We start from the raw sequence: 22,314 nt of genomic DNA, 5'->3' as shown, positions 1-22,314 counted from the left end.
CTGGGATCAGAGAAGGATTTTTTTTTTTTTGGCCACGCTATAAAGCGTGCAGGATCTTAGTTCCCTGACCAGGGATCGAGCCCACGTCCCCTGCAGTGGAAGCACGGACTTAACCACCGGACTGCCAGGGAAGTCCCTATAATTTCACTCTTTATTTCACTGATTCACAAGCAGAGGTGGTCAGCCCTAGCACCATGTGCTAGGCCTAGTGCCAGGCCCAGGAGACAGAGCATGCTCTGGAGGACCTTTGAAGGAGGGGTAAGCGAACAGAAGAGAAGTGATGATTGGTCCGTGTGTCTCAGGCACTGACTCAACTGGGCACGGGCCGTGGGACATCCAGCCTCCTGTGACAGGCGCACCTCCACACCAGGCCGTGGAGCTGAGACACCTACTTTTAATATCCTAGAAATAGCTTCCCTTGTTCTGAATTCACTCTCACCGATCAATTTTATGAGGGTCTGGCAGACTCTTAGCCCTTGTAGCCACTCCCTTTGCTGTGATTTTGCAGGGCCCTCCCCTCTGACCCTGGGGTCAGCCAGGGTCTTGCTTGGCCAACGGGATGTCGGTTATCATGAAGTAAGCAGGGCCTTGAGAAGCACTGGCACAATTGGGCTTGCTGGAGCTCGTGTACCTCTTGTGCCACCACCTGAAAGCCTGCCCAGCTTAGCTTTCTGGAGGATGAGAGTCATGTGTCCAAGTCATCCCTTTCCCCTTAGCCAAAGTCAGCTGGTAGGTAAGTGACACTAGTCAAGACCAGAAGAATTACCCAGCCAAGCCCAGTGCAAACTGCAAACCCAAAGACCCTTAAGCTAAACAAATTCTTCTTATTTTAAGCCACCAAGTTTGGGGGTGATTTGTTATGCAGCATTATAGCTGCATACAGTCACCAACAGTATTATAGCTGTTGGTAACTGATAACAGATGGTAACTGGGCTTCCAGTGTAGATTTGCTTATAGAGAAAAAAAAAAAAAAATCACCAACCAACCAGCATGAGTGAGTATCCTGTCCCCTGGGCAGGTGAACTTTTCACTATAATACTTTTTAAAAGGAGGCTGCTTAGTATATCAGACTCTTGTGAACTTAGTATCAGTCTCATACAAACACGTGTAATTCCTCCTCGACTATTTGAACAGCCAACATGTACCGAGTGCTTTTTCTAGACCACACATTGGGCTAACACAATACCTGCATTGACTCACTCAGTTCCTATGACAGCCCTATGAAGTAAGTTGTACTGTTATCTTCATTTTGCCAATGAAGAAACAGGCCCAGAGGAATTGAGTTACTCGCCCGTGGTGACATTGGCTTAGCACTTGGGCAGAAGCGATCAAAGTGATGTAGGACCCTTGAAAAGTAGGAGTTCTGTGTTCTGCACTAGCAAGACACTGGGTAAACTAATGCCTGCTCTGACGGGGGAGGTACCCTATGTGTTTTCCAAGCTGGCAGCCCACAAGGAAGAGGCCGGAAAGCAGAAAACCAGTCATCCCTGTTGGTTACTACTGGCTGCATTTGGTGAGGATATAGAAGGACGAGATGAGCTCAGCAAAGAATTACCTGGTGTTCAAGTAGGAATGAAAGGAAATAGAATCCAGAAGTCTTGGGCCTTCCAGGGTTAAAAATCTATACGCTAAATAGAAAAAGATGAGATATAAGCAATGCTTTGGGCAACAAAGGCCCAGTAAGACTTTTGCCTTAGATGAAGTGTCTCAGGACAGGATCAGATTAAAGGCCTGCCTCCTATTTATTGTTCTAAATGTACCTCAAGATAGACACTGAGGAGGGGAACCAGCAAAACAAGTTAGGCTCAAGAATTAGGTCTAGGGAAAGACTGGGTGAGCGTGACCACTGGCACATGAAACCTTTTCCTTTCCTGCTCTTCACAAGTCAGCTTCTCCGAGGGGTTGACTACACTCATCACCACTTCCTTGTCTCCTTTCCTTATCGCATCTTCACCTCTCTAGCTTTCCACCTCATTATTTGAATGAAAGCATCTCTCACTAAGGTCACCAGGACCTCCACATTACTAAATCCAGCGGACATTATTCAAAGCTTTACTTTTCCCTCTGACCAACGATAGAAACCTCCCCGTCCCTTGGTTTTCATGATTCAGCATTTCCTTCTGTTTCCTTCTGCCTTTTCAGCCACACCTCTACCTCTTTGGAGGCATCTCACCCCCACCCCACCCCCACCCCCCGTCATTAGATTTGAAGTTCCTCATGATGCTGTCCTAGGAGCCCTCCTTTTTTCTCTCTGTACACCCTCCACTGATCTCACCCACACCAGGGTATGGACACTTTTTTTTGGGGGGTGCCGCACACCTTGCAGGATCTTAGTTCCCCGACCAGGGATTGACCCCGGGCCCATGGCAGTGAAAAAAAAAAAAAAGAACACCCTTAACATTACCTTTAAGGTTCCTGCCTGGGATGCCCACATCTTTTTTTTCTTCTTCTTTTATCTCTTCTTTTTTTCTTGCGTTATGCGGGCCTGCCACTGCCGTGGCCCCCTCCCATCGCGGAGCACAGGCTCCGGACGCTCAGGCTGAGCGGCCGTGGCTCACGGGCCCAACCGCTCCGCGGCATGTGGGATCCTCCCGGACCGGGGCACGAACCCGCGTCCCCTGCATCGGCAGGCGGACTCCCAACCACTGCGCCACCAGGGAAGTTCAAGGGATGCCCACATCTTAAACGTCATCTTGGTCCCACTCTCAGTTTTTGTGCTCCAGCTCCTCCTAGGCTCCTTCAGCCTCTCATCCTCTCCACGACCTCTCCCACCACAGGACCTTTGCACGGTTCCCTCTGCCCAGAGTGCTCTTTCCTCCCTTTCCTTCTTACTCCTATCCTCTTTCAGATCTCTGCTCAGGTGCCACTTCCTCAGAGAAGACCTCCCTAACATCTCAATTTTAAATCCATCACTCTCTGATCAATGCCTGTCTCCCCATCGGACTTCAAGTTCCATGAGGACAGGACTAGATCTATTTTTGTTCACCTGAGATCCATAGTACCTGGCACATCACTTGGCATGTAGAAGGCGTTCCCAATTATTTAAGAAATGAGTAAAAAAAAAAAAAAAAAAAAAAAAATTGATGTGTCAATCTGATTGCAGAGCTCAAAGCAAACCTTCCCAACAGCAAGAGCTGTGGGTCTGCAGGGGTCAGAGGCCTCTTGGGTCTCCTGCTGTCCTGAGATTTTTTTTCCCCTTCCCTAGTTCCAGTGGTTCAGTGTGCTTGAAGGATTGGTCCCCTTCTTTCCAGGTGGCTGGAGGCCCTCGGACTGGGGAGAAGGGTTTTAAAGAATAAGATCTGTCTTTCTCACTGTGGAAAGTGGAGAGAGTTCTTGGTTCTCTGCCCAGGCGTCTGGAGGACCTGAGATGCTAAAAGAAGCGAACTCTCAAAGCCAAGCATGCTTCAGGAAATAGATGCACCAGAGGGCCCTGGAGCCAGGGCTGCTGGGGTCCATCCTCTACTGTGGCCTCCCAAGCCAGGCTTTCCCTGGGTCGTCTCACAACAAGCCTCCTTTCAGAGGAGATCGCATTATCCCATTTCTACACGAGGAAACTGAAACTCAGAGAGGCTTGCCGTTGGCCACACGGCTGGCAAGCAGCAAAACAGGATGTAAATCAAGGTTGCCCCAGAACTTGTGTACTTCCCAGCACCGCACTTGTCCCAGACTTATCCTGTTCGCTCATTGCCATCGTGAGCTCTGCCGTATCCATGCACCATCTATACTAATATTCACTTGCTATCTTTCTTAAGTTGAGCCCCTTTTTATGTAAACAAATTAATTTTATTTCATCTTTCTTAACTCTTTTTTTTTTTCTTTTGGCCACGCCACACAGCTTGTGGGATCTTAGTTCCCCGACTAGCGATTGAACCTGGGCCCTGGCTGTGAAATCGCCAAGTCCTAACCACTGGAACCACCAGGGAATTCCCTAGACAAATTAATTTTAAAAGGAAACCTTACATCATCACTGTAAATGGAAAAAGTCATATCAGTAGTGTCACTTGCAAAAATTAAAAAGGTAACTATAAAAATAAGTACGTAAAATGTTATTGAATTTTTCTAAATTATAAAAAATTTCAAACATACAGCAATGTTGAACGAATTTTACGGTAAGCACCCATATATCCAGCACTTAGATAACCATTAACTTTTCACTCTACTTGATTCGCTGTATATCTCTCCATCTTTCCATCCCTCTTTCCACCCACTCATCCATCTACTTTTGGATGCATTTCAAAGAAAATTACAGACATCAGAACACTTGCCCTAAATACTTCAGAATGCGTATCATTAACTCGACTTTGATATTTTGTATTTAAAGTTTTTTTCTCTTTTGCTGTAAAATGTACATACAGTGAAATGCACAAATCTTAACTCTACGTTTGCTGAGTTTTGACAAATGCTTGCATCAACCTCCTGTCAAGATACAGAAATTCCCATCACCCCAGAAAGTTCCCTCATGCTCCATCTATGCATATATTGTAAAATGAGTACCACGGTAAGGTTAATTAATATATCCATCATCTTACAGTCACCTTTTGTGTGTACATGGCGAGAACTTTGAAGATCTACTTTCTTAGCCACTTGCAAGTGCACAAAACAGTACTGTTAACTGTAGTCATCATGCTGTACATTAGCTCCCCAGAAGCTATTCATCTTTTCTTTTTAAAAATTTTTTTTAATTTTTTATTTTATTTTTATTTATTATTTTTTTTTTGCGGTACATGGGCCTCTCACTGCTGTGGCCTCTCCCATTGCAGAACACAGGCTCCGGATACGCAGGCTCAGCGGCCATGGCTCACGGGCCCAGCCGCTCCACGGCATGTGGGATCCTCCTGGACCGGGGCACAAACCCGTGTCCCCTGCATCGGCAGGCAGACTTTCAACCACTGCGCCACCAGAGAAGCCCATAATTTTTAAAAAATTTATTTAATTTATTTTTTGGCTGCATTGGGTCTTTGTTGATGTGCGTGGGCTTCCTCTAGTTGCAGCAAGCGGGGGCTACTCTTCGTTGCGTTGCCCAGGCTTCTCATTGCGGTGGCTTCTCTTGTTGCGGAGCATGGGCTCTAGGCACACGGGCTTCAGTAGTTGTGGCTTGCGGGCTCTAGAGCGCAGGCTCAGTAGTTGTGGTGCACGGGCTTAGTTGCTCCGCAGCATGTGGGATCTTCCCGGACCAGGGCTCAAACCTGTGTCCTCTGCATTGGCAGGCGGATTCTCAACCACTGCACCACCAGGGAAGCCCTGTTACTCATCTTATAACAGGAAGTTTGTGTCCTTGGACCATCTTCACTCACTTCCTCCCCACCCCCAACCCCCACGCCCTGCCTCTGGCAACCACCAATTTACTCTCTCTTTCTATGAGTTTTTCTTTTCTTTTCTTTTTTCTTTCTTTTTTTTTTTTTGGCTGCGCTGTGTGGCATGTGGGATCCTAGTTCCCTGACCAGGGATTGAACCCGGGCCCTTGGCAGTGAAAACTTGGAGTCCTAACCACTGGACCGTCAGGGAATTCTCGAGTTTGTTTTTCTTAGATTGCATATAAGTGAGACCATACAGTATTTGCCTTTCTCTGTCCACCTTATTTTGCTTAGCATCATGCCCTCAATGTCCATGCATGTTCTTGCAAATGGCAGGACTTCCTTCTTTTTTATGGCTGAATAATATTCCACTATATATACACACTTAGGAACACTTGTACATCCTATTGGCTCTGTTTCCCTGGAGAACCCTGACTAATACACAGAATCACATCTGAACTTATTTCCCAAAAGTCCTCAGATCTTCAGTTCTTTGCTTATGCTGCAGTAGCAAACAAAATCCCAGACCTCCGGGGCTTGAAGCTCTCTCTATCACATCCCCGTCTGCTGAGGGAAAGCCCGCTCTCTGGGGCAGCTGACCTCCAGGAGGTGACTCAGTGATCCAGGCTGCCTCCATCCGTTGGTTCTTCCATCCTGACATTCCTGTCTCCACCCACAGAGAGTAGAAAACTCACAGCCACTGATAACTGCCTCAGACTGAGAGTGGCATTCCTCAATTCCTCATGCAGCACATTGGCCAGAACTGGCCACATGGTCCTTATCTAACTGCAAGGGAGGCTGGGAAATGTAACATAACCATAAGCACTTACTGAGTGCCTTCTCTATGCCAGGCTATGTGCTAAGCCCTTAAATATTATCTTTCTGGAGTCCTCAGCCTGTGTGAGTTCTACCATGACCTCATCATATAGGTAAGGAAACAGGCTTAGTAGAGTTGAGTCCCAGAGCACAGATCCCAGAAAAACAGGGCTGGAGAGTCAAACCCAGATCTCTGTGTATCCAGAAGCCACCCTCTTGACCTCTGTCCTCGGTTTCTTGCTGTTCACTGATGAGAATATCTCTATCCCACTGGAAAACTGAGATTGTGTTCTTATTTTCTGCTCCATCTCATTCCATCTTCCCCGGGAGTCATGAATTTTTAAACCTTGTGCGAGATCAACCAGTTCACCCAGAGGAGACAGTAAAAGAACAGAACAGGCAGAAACAGAACAGCCAACAAATATGCTCGGCAGAGTTCTTCCAGAAACATCTACAGATGGGAGTGGAAATGAACTACAGGAAGTTATGCTAGCTTGGTGGGAGGTGGGGGAGAGAGCGCTCAAACCAGCAAGGGAATCATTTCCCTTTAGGAAAGACAGAGACGGAGAGGGATTGGACTTAGGCTGTTAGACTCGGGCTATTTCAGTTCCTGGTGGCAACAGATCAGTGAGCAGAGCCTCCAGGGCACGTTTTAAAGGTGGGGGTTTTAGGACCCCAGTCCCGGGCACCTCTCCTGCCTCATTAAGGCAGCAGCCGTCCTAGAGGCCCGAGTCACAGTGCAGAGATGCTGCAAATGGGCAAAATCGATAGTGAAAACTGAAGTCATCCTGGCCCGGCTGCTGGCCTGCTCCCTGGACCCAACGTTTACACCCCTAATAATCACAGCCCCCATCACTCACCGGTCCCACTGTGCAGGTGTCACACTGAGCCCCTATCTTACAGTTCTCATTTCATTCTCACAACAGCCCAGGGAGCAGGTGGCATCCTGCTGTCACAGGGAGGAAAGCGAGGCCTGGGACACTGTCCTAGATGGAGCCAGGATCTAAACGCAGGTCGGTGAGGCCCCAAAGCCAGGGCTCCTGTCCTAACACCACGCCGTTCAGACCCAGGAGCCTCTGGATCCACTTCTCCCAAACCAGTCACCTCAGCCTCAGAACCGCTGAGCCCTTCAGCGGGGCAGCGCCACCACCCAGGGCTGAACCAAGAGGTGGCTGTGCGAATCCAGGCCACCCTGCTACCCCCATGCCACGGACAAGAGGGGCCCGTGGGCTTGGCGTTGCTCCAACCAGCCCTTCCTGTCATGACCCCCTTGACGCCACGTTCCAGTTTCAAGTTGCTCCGTCCTGGATCACAGAGTGGGGGCACCTGGCCTGGATGAGGACTGTCAGGTGGGCTTAGAAGAATCTGGGTTCAGAAACAGTGTTCCTGTGGGCAGAATGTAGGGTTCGATGAGCTCTGTTCCTCAAACTCTGTGCCCTCCACAGACACACCTCAGGGTCTGGGCTGGAGACACTGCCAGTGCTGGCCCAGCCGGCCCCAGAGGGTGAGGCTGAGTGTGGGCTAGGGTGAGGCAGACTCCCCTCCACACTCTCCTGTAACAAGGGGAGGGACCTGGAAAGAGGGTGGGCTGGGGTCCTGCTGTCTCACAGATGAGGGGGGTGAGGGAGACACAGAGCCAGTCATCATTTTAATGTCTGTTTGAAGAAAGAGTTCCAAGACCTTGAGGTCAAATAAACAACACATCTCAAACTAAAAACAAGCAAGCCAAACCTCCAGTTCTGGCCTAGTTCCCTCTTTCACAGGCAGCAGGACCAGAGAGTGTGGTTAATTAAGGAAAGTCACACAGCACTATTTGTGCCAGAGGCAGACCTCAAACTCAAGTTCCAGAAGCGGCTCAGAAAGGAGTAGAGATGTGACCTCGGCTCACCCAAGACATTGGCATCCCTGCCTCTTCCTCTTTCACCTAAATGGACTCAGACCAGGCCTTTCCTGGGGGCAACACCTGATTCCATTCTCCTCCCCGAGCAACCCCCTTGCCTCGGGGCCCACCTGAAGCCAGGGAACACTACCCTTTGTGCCTTCCCCAGCCTCCAGCACACAGACTTCAGAAGTATGAGTGTAGTAAGTTCTAGCAATTCCACTTCTTGTTGTGCACCCCTCAAAAATTGAAAGCAGGGACTCAACAAGATACTTATACACCCATGTTAGCAGTATTACTCACAATAACCAAAAGATAGACACAACTCAAGTGTCCATCTACAGATGAGAGGATAAACAGCGTGTGGCATATACATATGAGGGACTATTAGTCAGTTTTAAAACAGAAGGAAATTCCAACACCTGCTACAGTATGGATGAAGCTTAAGGACATTATGCTAAGTGAAATAAACCAGACACAAAAGGACAAATATTGTACGATTCCTCTTATATGAGGTGCCTAGAGCAGTTAAATTCATAGAGATAGAAAGTCACCTGTGGGTTGCCAAGGGCTGGGGGGAGGGGGGAATGGGGAGTTAGAGAAACTGAGGCCCAGAGGTGAGAGGTCCAAAAGTCACACAGCGATGGGGTCAGCACTGGGTCCAGCACCAGGTGAGCAGCCCCTAGGCTCCTGCTTCTTGCGAGCTCCGGGCCCTTGGTCTCCCGAACACTCCTTGCCCAGGCCGGGCCCCTCTGTTCTGGAGAACCTGGTGGCCGGTGGCCGGGCGATCTAGTAGCTGCGCCTTCTCCTCGCTTCCCTCCAGGAGCCCCCCAGCTTTATGAGGGCAGCACCAGTCTATCACCTGCAGTTCTGAGTGATGGCCGCTGGGTGTCGCCACACAGCAAAAAACCACAGGCCACCAGGAGGATCACCGCCGCCTCCCAGAATTCCTCCCCGTCTTTCGTGGGCTCCGACCCAGGGGTCCCCAGCAACGCAAGAGCTCCCGTCGCAACGTTATGGGACAGTTTCAAGCCTTTCACAGTCCCGTTTGCCCCTCATCAACTGCGAAAAGGAAAGCCTGGCCACAGCCTCCCTCGAAGCTGCCTCCCGCAGCTGAGCTAGCCCATCCCCTTCACCCACTGCTCCAGCCGCAAGGGACCAAGTAGTCTCACCTTTGTTCTCGCCGGGCCTTCCACGTGGAGTGCCCTCCCTCATCTCCGCCTGGTGCAGGCCTACTGCCTGCTAGACACGGTGCAAAGTGTATTTCAAATCCACCAGCAGCCCTGCAACATAGGGGTTGGAGGTGAATCCCGGAAGCCGGGAGTTGCACAGCCAGCGAGCGGCAGAAGCGAGTTCTGACCTCAGTACTCTCAGGGTCCTGAATTGAGCTCTCGCTGGCTACATCACAGTGGCAGTGACTGAGACCCCTGTAGACTGTGGGCTCCCTGAGGGCAGGGCCATGTGGAACTCCTGTTGTTAACCCTTGAGCCCCATCCTTTGCCAAGACCTTTCCCTAATTCTTAGAGGGCGCCTACCACCTCAGTGTGCCAGCTACAGCCCCACTGGTAGGTACCATTATCACCCCCACTTTCCAGAAGGGGGAAACCGAGGCGCATGTAACACGCACCAAGTCTTTTACTATTAAGTGTCAGAGGCGGGGCCGTGCCATTTGGCTTCAGAGTCTGAGTCCTTGCTTGTAACCCTTCCCTGCGATGCAGACACTTCAAGGAGGGCCTCTCTCTCCCTCCGCCTTGGTGAGCCCCACCCATTCTTCCCTATCTTGTGTTTCTTGAGTGGAGCTCATGGGAACCTCCGTCATTACACTTGGAGCTCTTGGCTGGAGGGCCGGGCTGTGTCTCTTCAATTCTGTCCCTGCAGCTTCTGACCCCCGAACAGATTCGTTCCTCTGGAGGGTGGGTGCCTGCCACACCTCTGCTGGGTCCTGGTCACCTCTGAGTCCAGGGCCTCTCTGTGGGGCTCAGGGGCAGACACAAGCTCCCTCACGAGCAGGCCGGTCACCTCCAGGTGAGTGTGGCAAGGGCGTCTCCTGGGCGAGGGCAGCCCCCTTTCCCTCGGCCTCCCCTTCATTCACACCTCATTCTCCCCGAAGAGCAGGGGCGCACTGGCTCCTGAGAGCTGACGGTGAAACTTCCAGGAAATCTGCCAGCTGATCGTTGAACGCAGCCGCTGTTAACACTTCAATGATATAAACTTACATATTACTAAATTATATTTAAAAAGAAGCTAATAAATACTTCAAAGTCATCACCTCCTCATTACATTCCCATATTTTCCTGTCATTTGTGCTCTTGGGGTTACTTCCAACTACTGAATCCCTATGGTGGAAGTACTGTAATCGTGGTGGGCTGCTGACCTTGTATACCCAATTCCCTTTTCAGTAACATCGCGTTGGTAGTTTGAAAGCAGCCGTGAAAGCAGGGTGTGTTTACACCATAGAAATCGACAAATGCTGCAAATCAGGACACTCGCCCCCCCCCCCAACACACCCACAACCAATCAGTCCCCAGAGATCCAACTGTTAGACATTCACAAGCCTTAGAGCCGATACAGAAGGAGCATGGCCTGTGGATCCGGCTCACGCCAGTTTAATCCAGACTCTTCTTCCGCCAGCTGTGAGGCCTGGGCCCCACCTTTCCCATCGCAAAATAAAGCTAAGAAGAGCTTTTAAAAACCGAGCATCAACCACATGCCAGGTGCTGAATCCACTCTTTCATCAAATCTTCCAACAGCCCCAGGAGACAGGTCCAGTGACCACCCTCGATGAAGATGAGGAAATGGGGGCGACAGATCAGGTTTGAACCACGCTCTTCACTGCTGTGGTTTATTGGACCTAGAATAAGAGTAGCCAGTTCGCAGGGTGGTTTGGGGGATTATGTGAGGTAATGTGGGTGAAAGAGCTCGGTACAGATTTGGCTCTAGCAGAACAGAGTCAACATTAATTTACCCAGAGGCTTAAGAGTGGGATCTGGACCCACCCACATTTGAATCTCAACTTTGCTATTTTCTGATGGTGAGATCTCCGGCCAGCCAAGTCACTTTGCTTGTCCAACCCTTCTTTTCCCTGTGTGAAAAGAGGGATAATAATAGCTACCTGGAAGAGCTATTCAGAAGACTGGAGATAAAGGATGTAAAGTGTCTGATGAAGTGGGTGCTCAATAAACTGGAGTGATTGTTCAGGATTATCTTTTATTTCATGTCACTCAGACGGCAGTTCTGCCCGGCTGTGGTGAGGGACACCACCATCGGGGCTGGAGCCACGGAGGCAGTACCTTGCCTGGGCAGCTCCTGGCCTCCCCTCCTGGCCAGGTCAGCCCCTCAGTGGGCCCTGGCTTCAGAAGGGCTTCCAAAGCGTGGGGACACTGTTGCTAGGCACCTGTTGCTAGGCAACGCACTGTTTCTTCTGGCCTGGCCACTTGCCCGAGGGCTCAGGCTTCTGTGGAGCAGCGCCTGCCTCCTGCAGCCTCTTGCCCTACCTCAGAGCCCCTGCAGAGGGCAGGTAAGGGTGGGGCCAGCTGGGTGGTTGGGCCCCATAAGAGCTGAGCCAACTTCTAGTGGGAGGTGGGCAAGGCCGAGGGACCCTAGGGAGAGACAAGGAGCCTGGGGCTGGGAGTGAGCTTCCCAGCTGGGGTGGCCAAGAGTGCTCAGGGTGGGCGATTGTCGGGCTATTCCGTTCCCAGAAGAGGGCACGTGGGGGCAAAGATCAGGGGCTGAGGGGTCGGATACCCTGGGTCTGAATCCCGGTTCTACTACCTATGATGAGCTCATCCTTCACCACTTGGAACCTCAGTTTCCCTGCTGTAAAATGGGGGAGGGGGTTGGTGATAAGGTGTGAGGAAGGTGAGATGAGACACAGGGTACACAAGTGTTGATGAGTACTAGTCCTTTCTTCAGTTTGGGGTGTGGGTGTCGGTGGAAAGGCACAGACCTGGGGGAAGGGCCGCTGTGTGGGCTTCCATCACCTCCTCTGTGGTCTCCGCAGCCTGGGCCTGGGGCAGGCTCGGGGCCCTTGGGCTGCCAGACCTCTGGGACTCCTTGTGCTTCCTTTCTAGGTCCCCCGGGGGCCCTGCCCCACAGCATTATGATGGGGAAACTCCCCCTGGGGGTTGTATCCCCTTATGTGAAGATGAGTTCGGGGGGCTGCACAGACCCCCTGAAATTCTACGCCACCAGCTACTGCATAGCCTACGGTGAGGGCACCTTTGTGTAGGAGGCACGCCCAGGGCACGGGGCAGGAGTGGGGACGCCCTCCTAGACCCCTGGTGCGGGCGGATGCTGGTCCTGCCTGGGGAGCCCTGGTCACTGCTCTGCCGCTCTGCTGACCCTGAGTCCTGTCTGCCTGCTTCCCCTCTGGCAGGCCGGGAGGATTTCAAGCCCCGCATGGGCATTCACCACGGCACAGGCTACAGATCAAATTACCGGCCCGTGGTCTCATGTCAACCCAATCTCAGTGCCCTGGACAACCCGGCCGTGGGGTACAGTCGGTCCAACCCCTGCTCACCCCCTGCCCACCCGGGCCTTAGCCCTCAGGGCCATCGGACCTCATCAGACCAACTCCAGGCTCCGCGCTTGGGGTCCGGGATCCTGGGGGACTCAGGGCCTGGTCCTCAGCCTGGGCCCCAAAGGCAAGCAGACTCCCGAGGCTGCTGTGGGAGGTCTGAGGGAGGTGGAAGCCTCCAGGGGACAAGGGGAGGTGGCCCTGGTGGTAATAGCTCCCCCACTCCTGCCCCGCCCTCAGGGAACAAGTCTGCAACAATTTCCAGACAGTGACCAGTCAGAGCTCCCGTCCCCTGGAGGTGCCTGATGGCAAATACCCACTGCCCTGGAACATGCACCAGACCCACCCTGGCTCCTCTCGGGAGAAGGCCTGGGAAGCCACCCCCACCAGGGAGGTCAGTGCTGGGCCAGGACCAGGACGGAGGGGGACCGTAGCCTGGGGCGGAGGAAGGGCTAGAGAGTGGACAGGGTGGGGATCCCTCCAGAGGGTGGGGCTGCACTGCCAAGTGTTGGTCAAGGCTGAGATGACTGGGCCTGGGGGAGCCACAGTGTGGGCTGGGGTCCCCTCACCTTTATCACCTTTGACCTCGCCCCCATCCCCCCATCCCCTCCCCCTCCATATCCATCCCCATTCCTGTCACCATCATCATCTCTACCATCCCCACCTCCAGTCCTGTTCCCTCCGCACCCCAAGCCCATCCACTTCCCCATGATCTCCCCCATCTCATCCACATGTCCACGCCCACATCACCATCCCCACTGTGGCTGTCACTTTCACTTTTGTCATTATCATCCCCGTCGTCTTCATCTCTATCACTGTGTGACCATCATCCTTATCACCACCACCGCCAGAATGGATACTGCCATTCAGGCAACCAATACGTTCTAAACACCTCTTCGATTTCTGAAGGTGATAAGTGCTGGGGAAAAATATACCAGGGAAGAGGCAAGGACTGAAGCAGAAGTGAAGGAACTGGACCTGCAAGTCAGGAGGGTCAGAAAAGAGCTTACTATGGAGACATTAGACAAAAACTTGAGGGACGTCAGTATTCCTCCAGATGCAGCAAAGTAAGGGAAGAGCATTCCAGGCAATGCAGACAGCAAGTGCAAAGGCCCTGAGGTGGGAGCACCTGATGGGAGGAGGGACAGCAAGGAGGCAGGTGGCTGGAGCGGAGTGAGGAGCTTAGGTCCTTGTGGGCCGCCGTCAGGACGTGGGATCCTACCCGGAGTGCAATGGGAATACTGCAGGGCTTTGAGCAGAGGAGGGATATGGCCCAGCTTCATCGTAAAGGGACCCCCCAGGCTGCTGTGCAGATACTCTGTAGGGGTCAAGGGCAGAATCAGAGTCAAGACGTGATTGCCATCCCCTCACCTGGAGCGTAATTGGCTGCTCCGTCCTCCCAGGTCAGGAAGGTCCATTTTGACACCCAGGACTGTGGGCCCCAGGCCATCAAGGGGCTGGAGCCCAAGGAAGTGCCCTTGCTCCACCGACAGCAGAACAAGGGTTCGCTGGAGTGGGAGGATGCCCGACACGTGAGTGGGTGGCCCCGAAGAGGGCCTTGGGCCGGGCAGAGGGGCCGGACGCACCTCCTCCGGCTTCCTCGAGACAGGTTCTGTGCTGACTCACCCGAGCAGCCAGCTCAGTGTGGGCTCAGGGCACACACACTCAGAGAGACTGGGGCGAGGCAAGGATTTGAGATTTGGTATTTCCAAGGCAGCAGCAAAGTGGTCCTCACGGGCTTCCTTACATGTATCTTGGGATTTAATACCTGAGCTCCCTTCTCTCCCGATCCCATCCTGGGCCCCAGTGTACTGTGAGCACCCATTTCCTTCCACCTGCCTCTCTCCTCTCTTTGGGCCCCTCCTGCTCTGGGTCGCAGGGGCTCTGGGTCCCGTTGTTCATTACTGGAGTCCAGCGTGGGATATGACTTAGTTTTCATTGTCACGGAGGAACTGTGCTCTCCTGGTGGAATTTCTGGCGCTGTGATGCCTGATGAGAGAGAGATGTGTGTGGGAGCATGCAGGTCTACTCAAAGCACAGAGAACCGGAGAGCCAGCACTGCCCCCACTGCCTCTGGGCCCTGGTCTACCTTGCGTTCCCCCATCGCTCCACTCTTTGTGCTCCAGGGCCCCCGCTTCATGACTTCCGAGTATGATCCCAAGTATCTCAAGGAGCCTTCAAACCAGCCAGGTAGGCAGGAGTGAGTCTAAGCTCAGGCCTCCCACTACACCTCCCTATTCCCGACCCTTGGGAGAGACCCCCGGGGACCCCAGAGCTGGCACAGGGCTGAGGAGGCACCAGCGGAAGACAGAAGGACATATCGGCAGCTTGGGGAAACCATCTTCCCTGGGCTGACCTCTGTGCTTTAGGTCTGCTGATCTCCAAAAGACGACTCTCTTCCTTAGGAGGGCTGTTTGAGGTTTGCCCTTCCTTTTGCTCTCCTCTCTTGCTCTCTGCCCTGGACTCTGGAGTCCCCCTGTTGCCCATGATCCTGGCTGCTCCGGCCTCCAGCTCCCCCCACACCTACTGGGACACCGAGCCACTGGTGGTCACGTTGGTGGGGCCTGCTTGTCCCAGGCCAGCACAGAGGGGCTGTCTTTTGCAGATCTCTTGCAGAAGAAATCAGCTGGGGCCAAGCAGGAGACTGGCTTAACCGAAGCTTCCAACAAGAGCCCCATCATCTTCCAGCCGCCCTCCCAGGTCCTCCCTGGGGACCCGGTAAGTCAGGCTGGGCCCCACTAGAATTTCAAGGTGATTGAAGCTCTCCAGTCTGGGGGTTTCTAGCTTTAAAAATGTATATATATGAGCTGCAGAAGCCTTTGCCGAAACACAAGATGAAAGAGCTTGGGCGAAAACCACTACTTTGGTCCAACTCCCCCATTTTCTGGATGAGAAGACTGAGGTCCAAAGAGGAAAAGCAGCATAGCCAAGGTCACTGAGAGTTCAGACAAGAACCCTGGACTGCTGGTTCCCGTTCAGCATCATGCCCTCCCCTCCCTTCTTCCCAAACTCTCCCCTTTCCTTTGTACGTCCAATTATACCCATTTGTGCTGAGCCCTTCTCTGTGCTCAGGACAAAGGAGCAGTTGAGCAGCCTAATGCTCCTCTGTGGCCTCTTTCCAGGTCCTCCTCCCCAGCCGGAGTGTCACCAAGTCAGACTTTCTCCCCATGACCCATCCTCACGTAAGCTGAGCCAGGGCTGGAGGGGAATGTCTGTGCCACAGCCTGAGGTCCTCCTGTGGGGCAGTTGGGATGGTGCCGGAAGCCATGCCAGGGGCTGCTTTCCTGCCTTAGGGGGATGAGTTCCTGCCGGTGCTGGCCAGAGGCTCCGAGCGGGAGACCGGCTTCAGCCGAGTGAAGGAGAGGACTCTGAACCCCAGAGTGAGTGGCCTCGGGGGGCTCCCCTGTGTGTTCTGAGAAGGGAACACTCAGAGAGGAGGAGACAGGGAGGTTTCTTGGACCCGGTGGCATTCGATCCGGGCAGTGCAATATGGGAAGAATCAGGATATTTGGAGATGCAGAGGAAGGACCCCTGGGTGGAGGGAGGAAGGACCTCTGGGTGGAGGGGGAAAGGCCCAGGGACTGGAAAGTGAGGGGTGTGTTCAAAGCCGTGACTTCAATGGGGCTGGAGGGGGATGCATCCTGGGGCTGGGGCGGTTGAGGCTGCATGGGCCTCTGCCTGCCTTCCCTCCATCCTGCTGCCTCACCCTGGCCACCCGGCCACCCTTCTTGTGATTCTGTCCCTTGCAGGTGCCCCCTTCCGGCCCAGAACCCAGCAGCATGAACCACTGGCAATTCCAGCCCCCGCAGAGGATGCAACAGACAAATGTTGCCCTGCTTGGCCAGGAGACCGTGTGGAAAAAGGTAAAGCCTGGGGTACCCAGCCCCTACCCCAAATCCCCACCCCCTCCTGACCTGAGAAGTCCCCTCTCTATCCCTCTGGTGCAGGAGCCCACAGGGTTCAGCCTTAACAACCCCAGCTATGTCCGGAGCCCCTATGACCCTGACCTGGATAATCGCTACCTGACCACCTACAACCAAGGGTGAGCCCCTCTTCCCTACCCACATCTGGGCCTGTGAAGCTGACCCATTTTACAGACAGGGAGACTGAGACTGCGAAAAGTAATGAGCTCACAGTAATGAGTGAAGAAGGCCAACACTTGATTAATGTGGGTTCCCCCAGAAGCATACCCCGAGCCAAGGAGTTGGGTGTGAACCCTTTATTAAGGGTGTCAGGGATGGGGTAATGGGGTGGGGAAGGGATGGCCGCCAAGAACAGTGTGTTATTAAACCAGGTATCCCATGGGGAGACGCTAGAAAACAGTGCAAAACACACAACTCAGAATCATCCCAGCCGAGGAACGAGAGAGCTGGGGTATTCATACCCCACACCCATTGATCCTTGGTTAAGGGCTGTCCCCAGGGGTGATATTAAAGCCCAGGTACCTCCTTGCTCCAGTAACCCAAGGGCAGCTTTCCCAGAGATGCAGTGCAGGCCCCTGGTGGGCAGGGGAGGAATGAGGGAGTACAATGGGGTCTATGTGGAGCAACAGGGCATCTGCTAAGAGACCACAACCAGTCCATGGCAGGTGGGCTCCATGCACTCTCAGAAGGTAAGCTCTGTGCTGTGTGAGCCCTGGGCAAGGAGTGAGTGTCCTGGGCATCAGGGAAGGCTTCCAGGAGGAAGTGGCCCTAGAGTCATGGGGGAGGCTACCCAGGCCAGGACTGGGTGGGGAGGGCATCCCAGGGGTGGGATAATGGAGGTGTAATTGTTAGGCAAAAGCGTCCCCTCCTGGCCTCTGTCATCTGTGTGTCAGCCTGTGTCATCCGCGTCCACACTGCTCCCCCAGCTCCTCCATCTCCCAGGAGGATTGGAGCGAAATGCTCCCTCTTTTGAATGGGGACACTGAGGCTCAGAGGGTGGAAGCGGTGCCTGAACCTCACAGCAGATCCGCGATGCACGTGGCAGCTCCAGTTCCCGGGGAGGGCAAGGGGGAGGGGCGGGGCCTCACTCTGGGAGTTGGGGGACAGCTGTGCTCCTGCCCCTCCCCAGGCTCCCGCAGACCCTCAGGCCCAGCCATCTCTCCTTCCCCCCCGCCTGCCTGTCTGGTTTTCTGAGCGCTCAGCAGGTGTCAGGCACACCACTCCTTCCTCATGGGCCCAGAGCCCCAGGGGTTGTAGTCACTGATTTTCTCATGTATCTCTCCGCACCCCCTTTGTAAACTCAAGGGCTGGGCCCACATCTTGCTCATTTTGGCACCTTCAGAACCCGGCCCAGTGCTCAGTGAAAATTGGCAAAATGGAAGAAAAAGTCAAACGCCTAGAGAGAAATGGAGGCGACGGGGTCCCCAACCCCCATCCTCTCCCATCCCCCGAGACGTTCACAGGCCAGGGAGGGAGGCATGGCATCTCTTAAAAGTCTTTTACACTCCAGAGTGCTGTCTCAGCCTCAGGGGCGGCTCCGAGGAGGGGCGCCCAGCTCAGGGGCAGCGTGGGGGCAGGCTTCCAGGGTAAGAGGTGAGTGAGTGGACAGGGCCTTCGGGAGGCTGGAGGACCTGCAGCAGTCTGTGCTCCGCTGGAGCCAAGATTCCTGCTGGAGAAGCGCAGAGAGGCTGCGGAGGACAGAGACCAGCTTCCCGCCAGCTACTCTTCTGTGTTGAAGGTACTTCGAGAGCATCCCCAAGGGTCTAGACAGTGAAGGCTGGACTCGAGGTGGCTTCCAGCCCCAGAAGCCCGGAGGCTATGCCCTCAACCAGCCGGTCACCCGCCTACAGGCCACCTCCAACCCCACAGAGAGCCTGCGGCGCCTGAATCCCCATGTGGGCAGGTAGCACGCCCCCCTCCTGCTCTGTCCTTTGCTGCATCTAGGCCTTTCCCCGGCCTCTCCTCCCTCCTTCGTCTGTCTTCCATCTGAGAGGCCCATTTCCTCTCTCTGGTTTGTTCATTGCCTCTCCTGCCCAGCGGGGCTGCTGCCCTCCTCTGCCCAGCGACCCCTCCCTCTGCACGGCGGCCCCCCCCCCCCGCCCCAGTCCCCGGGGCGCTCGTGTTTCCCGCATTTGGCCAGCTCCCACCTGCTCCCTGCCAGCTGTGGGGTGGGGTGTGTGGGGACAAAGCGGAATGACTGTGGCTCTGCCTCTCTCTGACTCCTTTCTGCTCAATCCAATTCCTCAGAAATCCCGTTTGTACCAATAATGGCCCAGAGCTGGCCGGCAAAGACTCTCTGTGGCTTGGCCATCCCGGCTGAGCCCTGGCGCCGTGTGGAGGTGGGGGGGAAAGAGAAGGTCCGGGCTCGCTGCCCCACCCCTCCCTCCCCTGCATCCCCTCCTTCCTGCAGGACCCTGGTCTCGGCTGACCCCTTCTACCGAGCCACACCTCCCGGCAGCCACGGCAGCGGCTTCACGGTGCCCCTCTGAGCCTGAGGCCTGGGTAAGGGGCCGGGGGACCTCCACCCACAGCTGCTCCCCGGGCAGGGGTGGCCATCGTGGACCAGCCCCCCATCCTAAGCCCTGGGTCAGGCCAATCCTGCCCGGGGACCCCAGCCCCAGAGCGGGGGGTGGGAGATCAGGGGCATCTCGAGGTGGGGAGAGTGCACAGACCACCAGAGCCCCTCAGGCCTCATCTCTGTCTGCACAGGTTTGCCGACCCCAGGGGACAGGAGCTGGCTACTGTCCCTATTCCCACATTCCCCGGGGGGCTCCCCGGCTACTTTGCTAATGAAATAAAGAGCAGTGCAGCAGAGCAGTGTCAGCGCGGTCAGAGCGGGCTGGGAAAGGAGGGGTGAGGGTGGGGAGTGGGTGCAGGGCTGGAGGGGCCAGGTCTGGAGTCAGGGAGGCCTGGTGGGACTCACTCTCATGCTCTGGACAAGGCACCTTGCTCTTGAGACTCAATTTCCTCTCCCATGTAGGGGTCTCCGAGGACCTGTGCTAAGCGGTCCATCAAGTGTGGAAGGGAGGAAGTCCCAGGGAGGGACAGGCGGGCCAGAGAGGGGGAGGCGGAGGCGGGCGGGAGGTAGGTCTACAGCATGGGGCAGGGGATCAAAGCAGGACAGCCGGGGGCCCATCTGTGTTTAAAGGAGTGGGGGGAAGACTCCCCTGGCCGTCTGGCGGTTAGGTCTCCGCGCTGCCCATCTTCCAACGCAGGGGGGCGCGGTTTGACCCCTGGTTGGGGAACTAGGATCCCACATGCCACGCGGCACAGCCAAGAAGTTAAATAAATACATACATACATATACACCCACACACGCATACACACACACACACACATACATACACACACACATACATATACACACACGCATACATACACACACGCATACATATACACACACGCATATATACACATACACATACATACACACGCACCCACGCATACACACACACACACACACATACACATACATTCATACACTCATATACACGTAAATAAAGGAGAGGTGAGGACAGCCGGGCAGGAAGAGTCGCAGAGATCTCTCTCCAGAGATAGATGGAGGAGGGTCTGCAGTGGATGGAGTCCCCGGACACCGACACTGGGAGGGGTGGCGGCTGGTCCCAAAGGCTGGTGCCCCAGTGCCTTTGTGAGAATTAGAACAAGGCTACCTCTAGGCAGACGCCCCCATGTGAGCACAGGACCTAAAGAGTTAAAGTCTTAACGGGAAGAGAAAAGCCTCTCTTTCTCCAGGTGTTGCAGCCTGAGACAGGGGCCCTCAGCATGCAAGGCGGAATCTGGGCTGCCTCTCAGAGCCTTCCGTCACCTCTGCCAGGTGCTTTTGTGCAGTACACAACCGTACAACTGTACGCCGTGGCCCTGCTAGCACCAGCCCCTTATTTTATAAATGAAGAACCTGGACCCAGAAAGGAGGGTGCATGAGCTGCTTAAAGTCTCACAGGACAGAAAGGCAGCAGCCGCCCCTGGCCGGGGATGTCCCCTGCACCTTGCAGCCCAGCCCCGCATGCAGGAGGGCAGACTCAGTCGTCCAGCAGCTGGTCCCCACCCTCCACCTCTACCCCTGCCCCTCAGTGGGAGTCTGTGGAACAGCTCTGCTGGCCCTGGGGCCTGGCTGTACCCAGCAGTCTTGAGCAGCAGGTCTGGGGGCTGTCCAGGGCCTGGCTGGGGCTCCATGTGGGATGTGGGTGGCTCCAGCATTGGAGGAGGGGCGGAGGGGACACAGAGTATCTCGACTACGTACCCAGCCAGACTCAGGACCCACCGACAGCCCCACAGACTGCGGGTGCAGCCCGCTGGTCCATGGCCCCAACATCAAGGGTAAGTGACCAAACCAGGGACTTGCCAAAAGGGCTGGGCCACAGTAGTGGTCTGGCCATAGTGAAGTTGGGGGAGAGGGAGGGGGTCCACCAGCGGCTCCTGCCCACAGGCTCACACACACAAAAGCACACTCAAACACAAGACGCACCCAGACCTCTGAAGACACGCACACACAAACACATACAGACGCATAAACGCCAACAGGCAACTACACGTAGATTCACTAACACAATCACACATAGAAACATATGGAAACACAAAACAGACACGTACACAAACAACCTTCACATAAACACCCAAGATGCTTGTGCATGCAGACCCATGAACACACACAGGCAGACCTACAGACGCTTCATAGACCCAGGCATGCAGACACACAAAAACAGATGTATAGAGACCTCCAGGACGGACGTGAGCGTGCACACACAAACGCACCGCAGCCCACTCCGTTTCACCTCTCCATGTCCTTCCCCACCAGTGTCTTGCTGCAGCTCGTGTTTCCTGCTCACCCTACCTCTACCGGCTCAACGAGGGATATGGTGTCAGGGACACTGGTGCCAGATGACACCATCTCTCCCCCGCCCTCCCCCATCGTCCTGCACCCAATTTCCAGGCCAGGTGACCTGGGGCCACCCCGGGATGTTTCCTGAGCTGGAGCTGTGGACCCCACCCCTGAGCTCCCCTTAGCCCCTGCCTTCTCCCCCTGCAGCTTCTCTCCCAGGCAGACCATCCTGGCCTCCCTGTCTGGGTCCTGGGCTCCAGCCCAAGGGGTCGTTTGAAGACGGGGTGACCCAGGGCGTGGGGTGGCAGGAAGGGGGTACAGGAGGGACCCAGATCAAACCTAGGTGGTTCTAGAGCCCCTGCCTGGTGCAGGACACAGATTTCCTTGTCTCTAGGAGAGGAGGCTGACACAGGTAGAGCGACTCGCCACCGGTCACACAGCCAGTAAGGAAGTCTCCTGGTGGGGCCGTGAGTGGACTCCAAGTCATTCCGGGCTTCCTGACTTTTGCTCTTCCCACCGAGTCACTCAGGGCAGGACCCCTCGGTGAGGGAACTCAACTTAAATGGGCAGAGTGGCCAGTAGTGGGCACCGAAGGAGGCAAGGCTGGGGGCAAGGACCCCGTGGAGGGGCCAGCCCAAGGCTCTGCCATGGGGGTGGGAGCAAGTGAGGCTGAGAGGTGGGCATCCCCGTGGAGGAGGCAGGTTGGGCAGGTTCCAGGGGTGTCGCTGACCTTATTACGGGGCCCTTCTCTGTCCCCCTCCTCCGTTATGAGGCTCCGAAAGGGCACAGACGTGTCTGTCTTGTTCACACTGGACTTCTAAAGCCCAGGGTGGTGGCTGGCACCTTTGCAGGTGCTCAGTAAATATTAAATAATGGAATGAATGAACGAACACATGAACGAATGAACTCTGCCTGCCAGTGGGGGCACCAGATGTGGGTTCTAGGTGCCACCTGCGCTGTGCCAGGATGTCAGTCACCCAGGCTCCCTGCATCAGTGCAGCCCAGCGGCTGAGACTCTGTTGTGGCCCCGACCCCTCGCCCGGATG

General features: G+C 54.7%; 1 protein-coding gene across 1 annotated transcript; it reads left to right on the top strand.

Annotated features, from left to right (window-relative positions):
- The first annotated feature begins 12,088 nt into the window (after positions 1-12,088).
- On the top strand, positions 12,089-18,917 carry SAXO4 (stabilizer of axonemal microtubules 4). Its single transcript, XM_030833109.2, has 12 exons — positions 12,089-12,197; positions 12,365-12,482; positions 12,746-12,899; positions 13,909-14,037; positions 14,632-14,695; positions 15,111-15,223; positions 15,628-15,687; positions 15,799-15,885; positions 16,255-16,368; positions 16,453-16,547; positions 18,167-18,331; positions 18,839-18,917. The coding sequence occupies exons 1-12, from the start codon at positions 12,089-12,091 to the stop codon at positions 18,915-18,917; spliced, it is 1,287 nt and encodes a 428-aa protein (XP_030688969.2).
- Positions 18,918-22,314: the final 3,397 nt, after the last annotated feature.

The sequence above is a fragment of the Globicephala melas genome, chromosome 8, assembly GCF_963455315.2.
Source record: "Globicephala melas chromosome 8, mGloMel1.2, whole genome shotgun sequence".
NCBI classification, from domain to species: domain Eukaryota; kingdom Metazoa; phylum Chordata; class Mammalia; order Artiodactyla; family Delphinidae; genus Globicephala; species Globicephala melas.
Note: the sequence above shows the minus strand (reverse complement) of the source record. Positions and strands in the feature narration are given on the sequence as shown.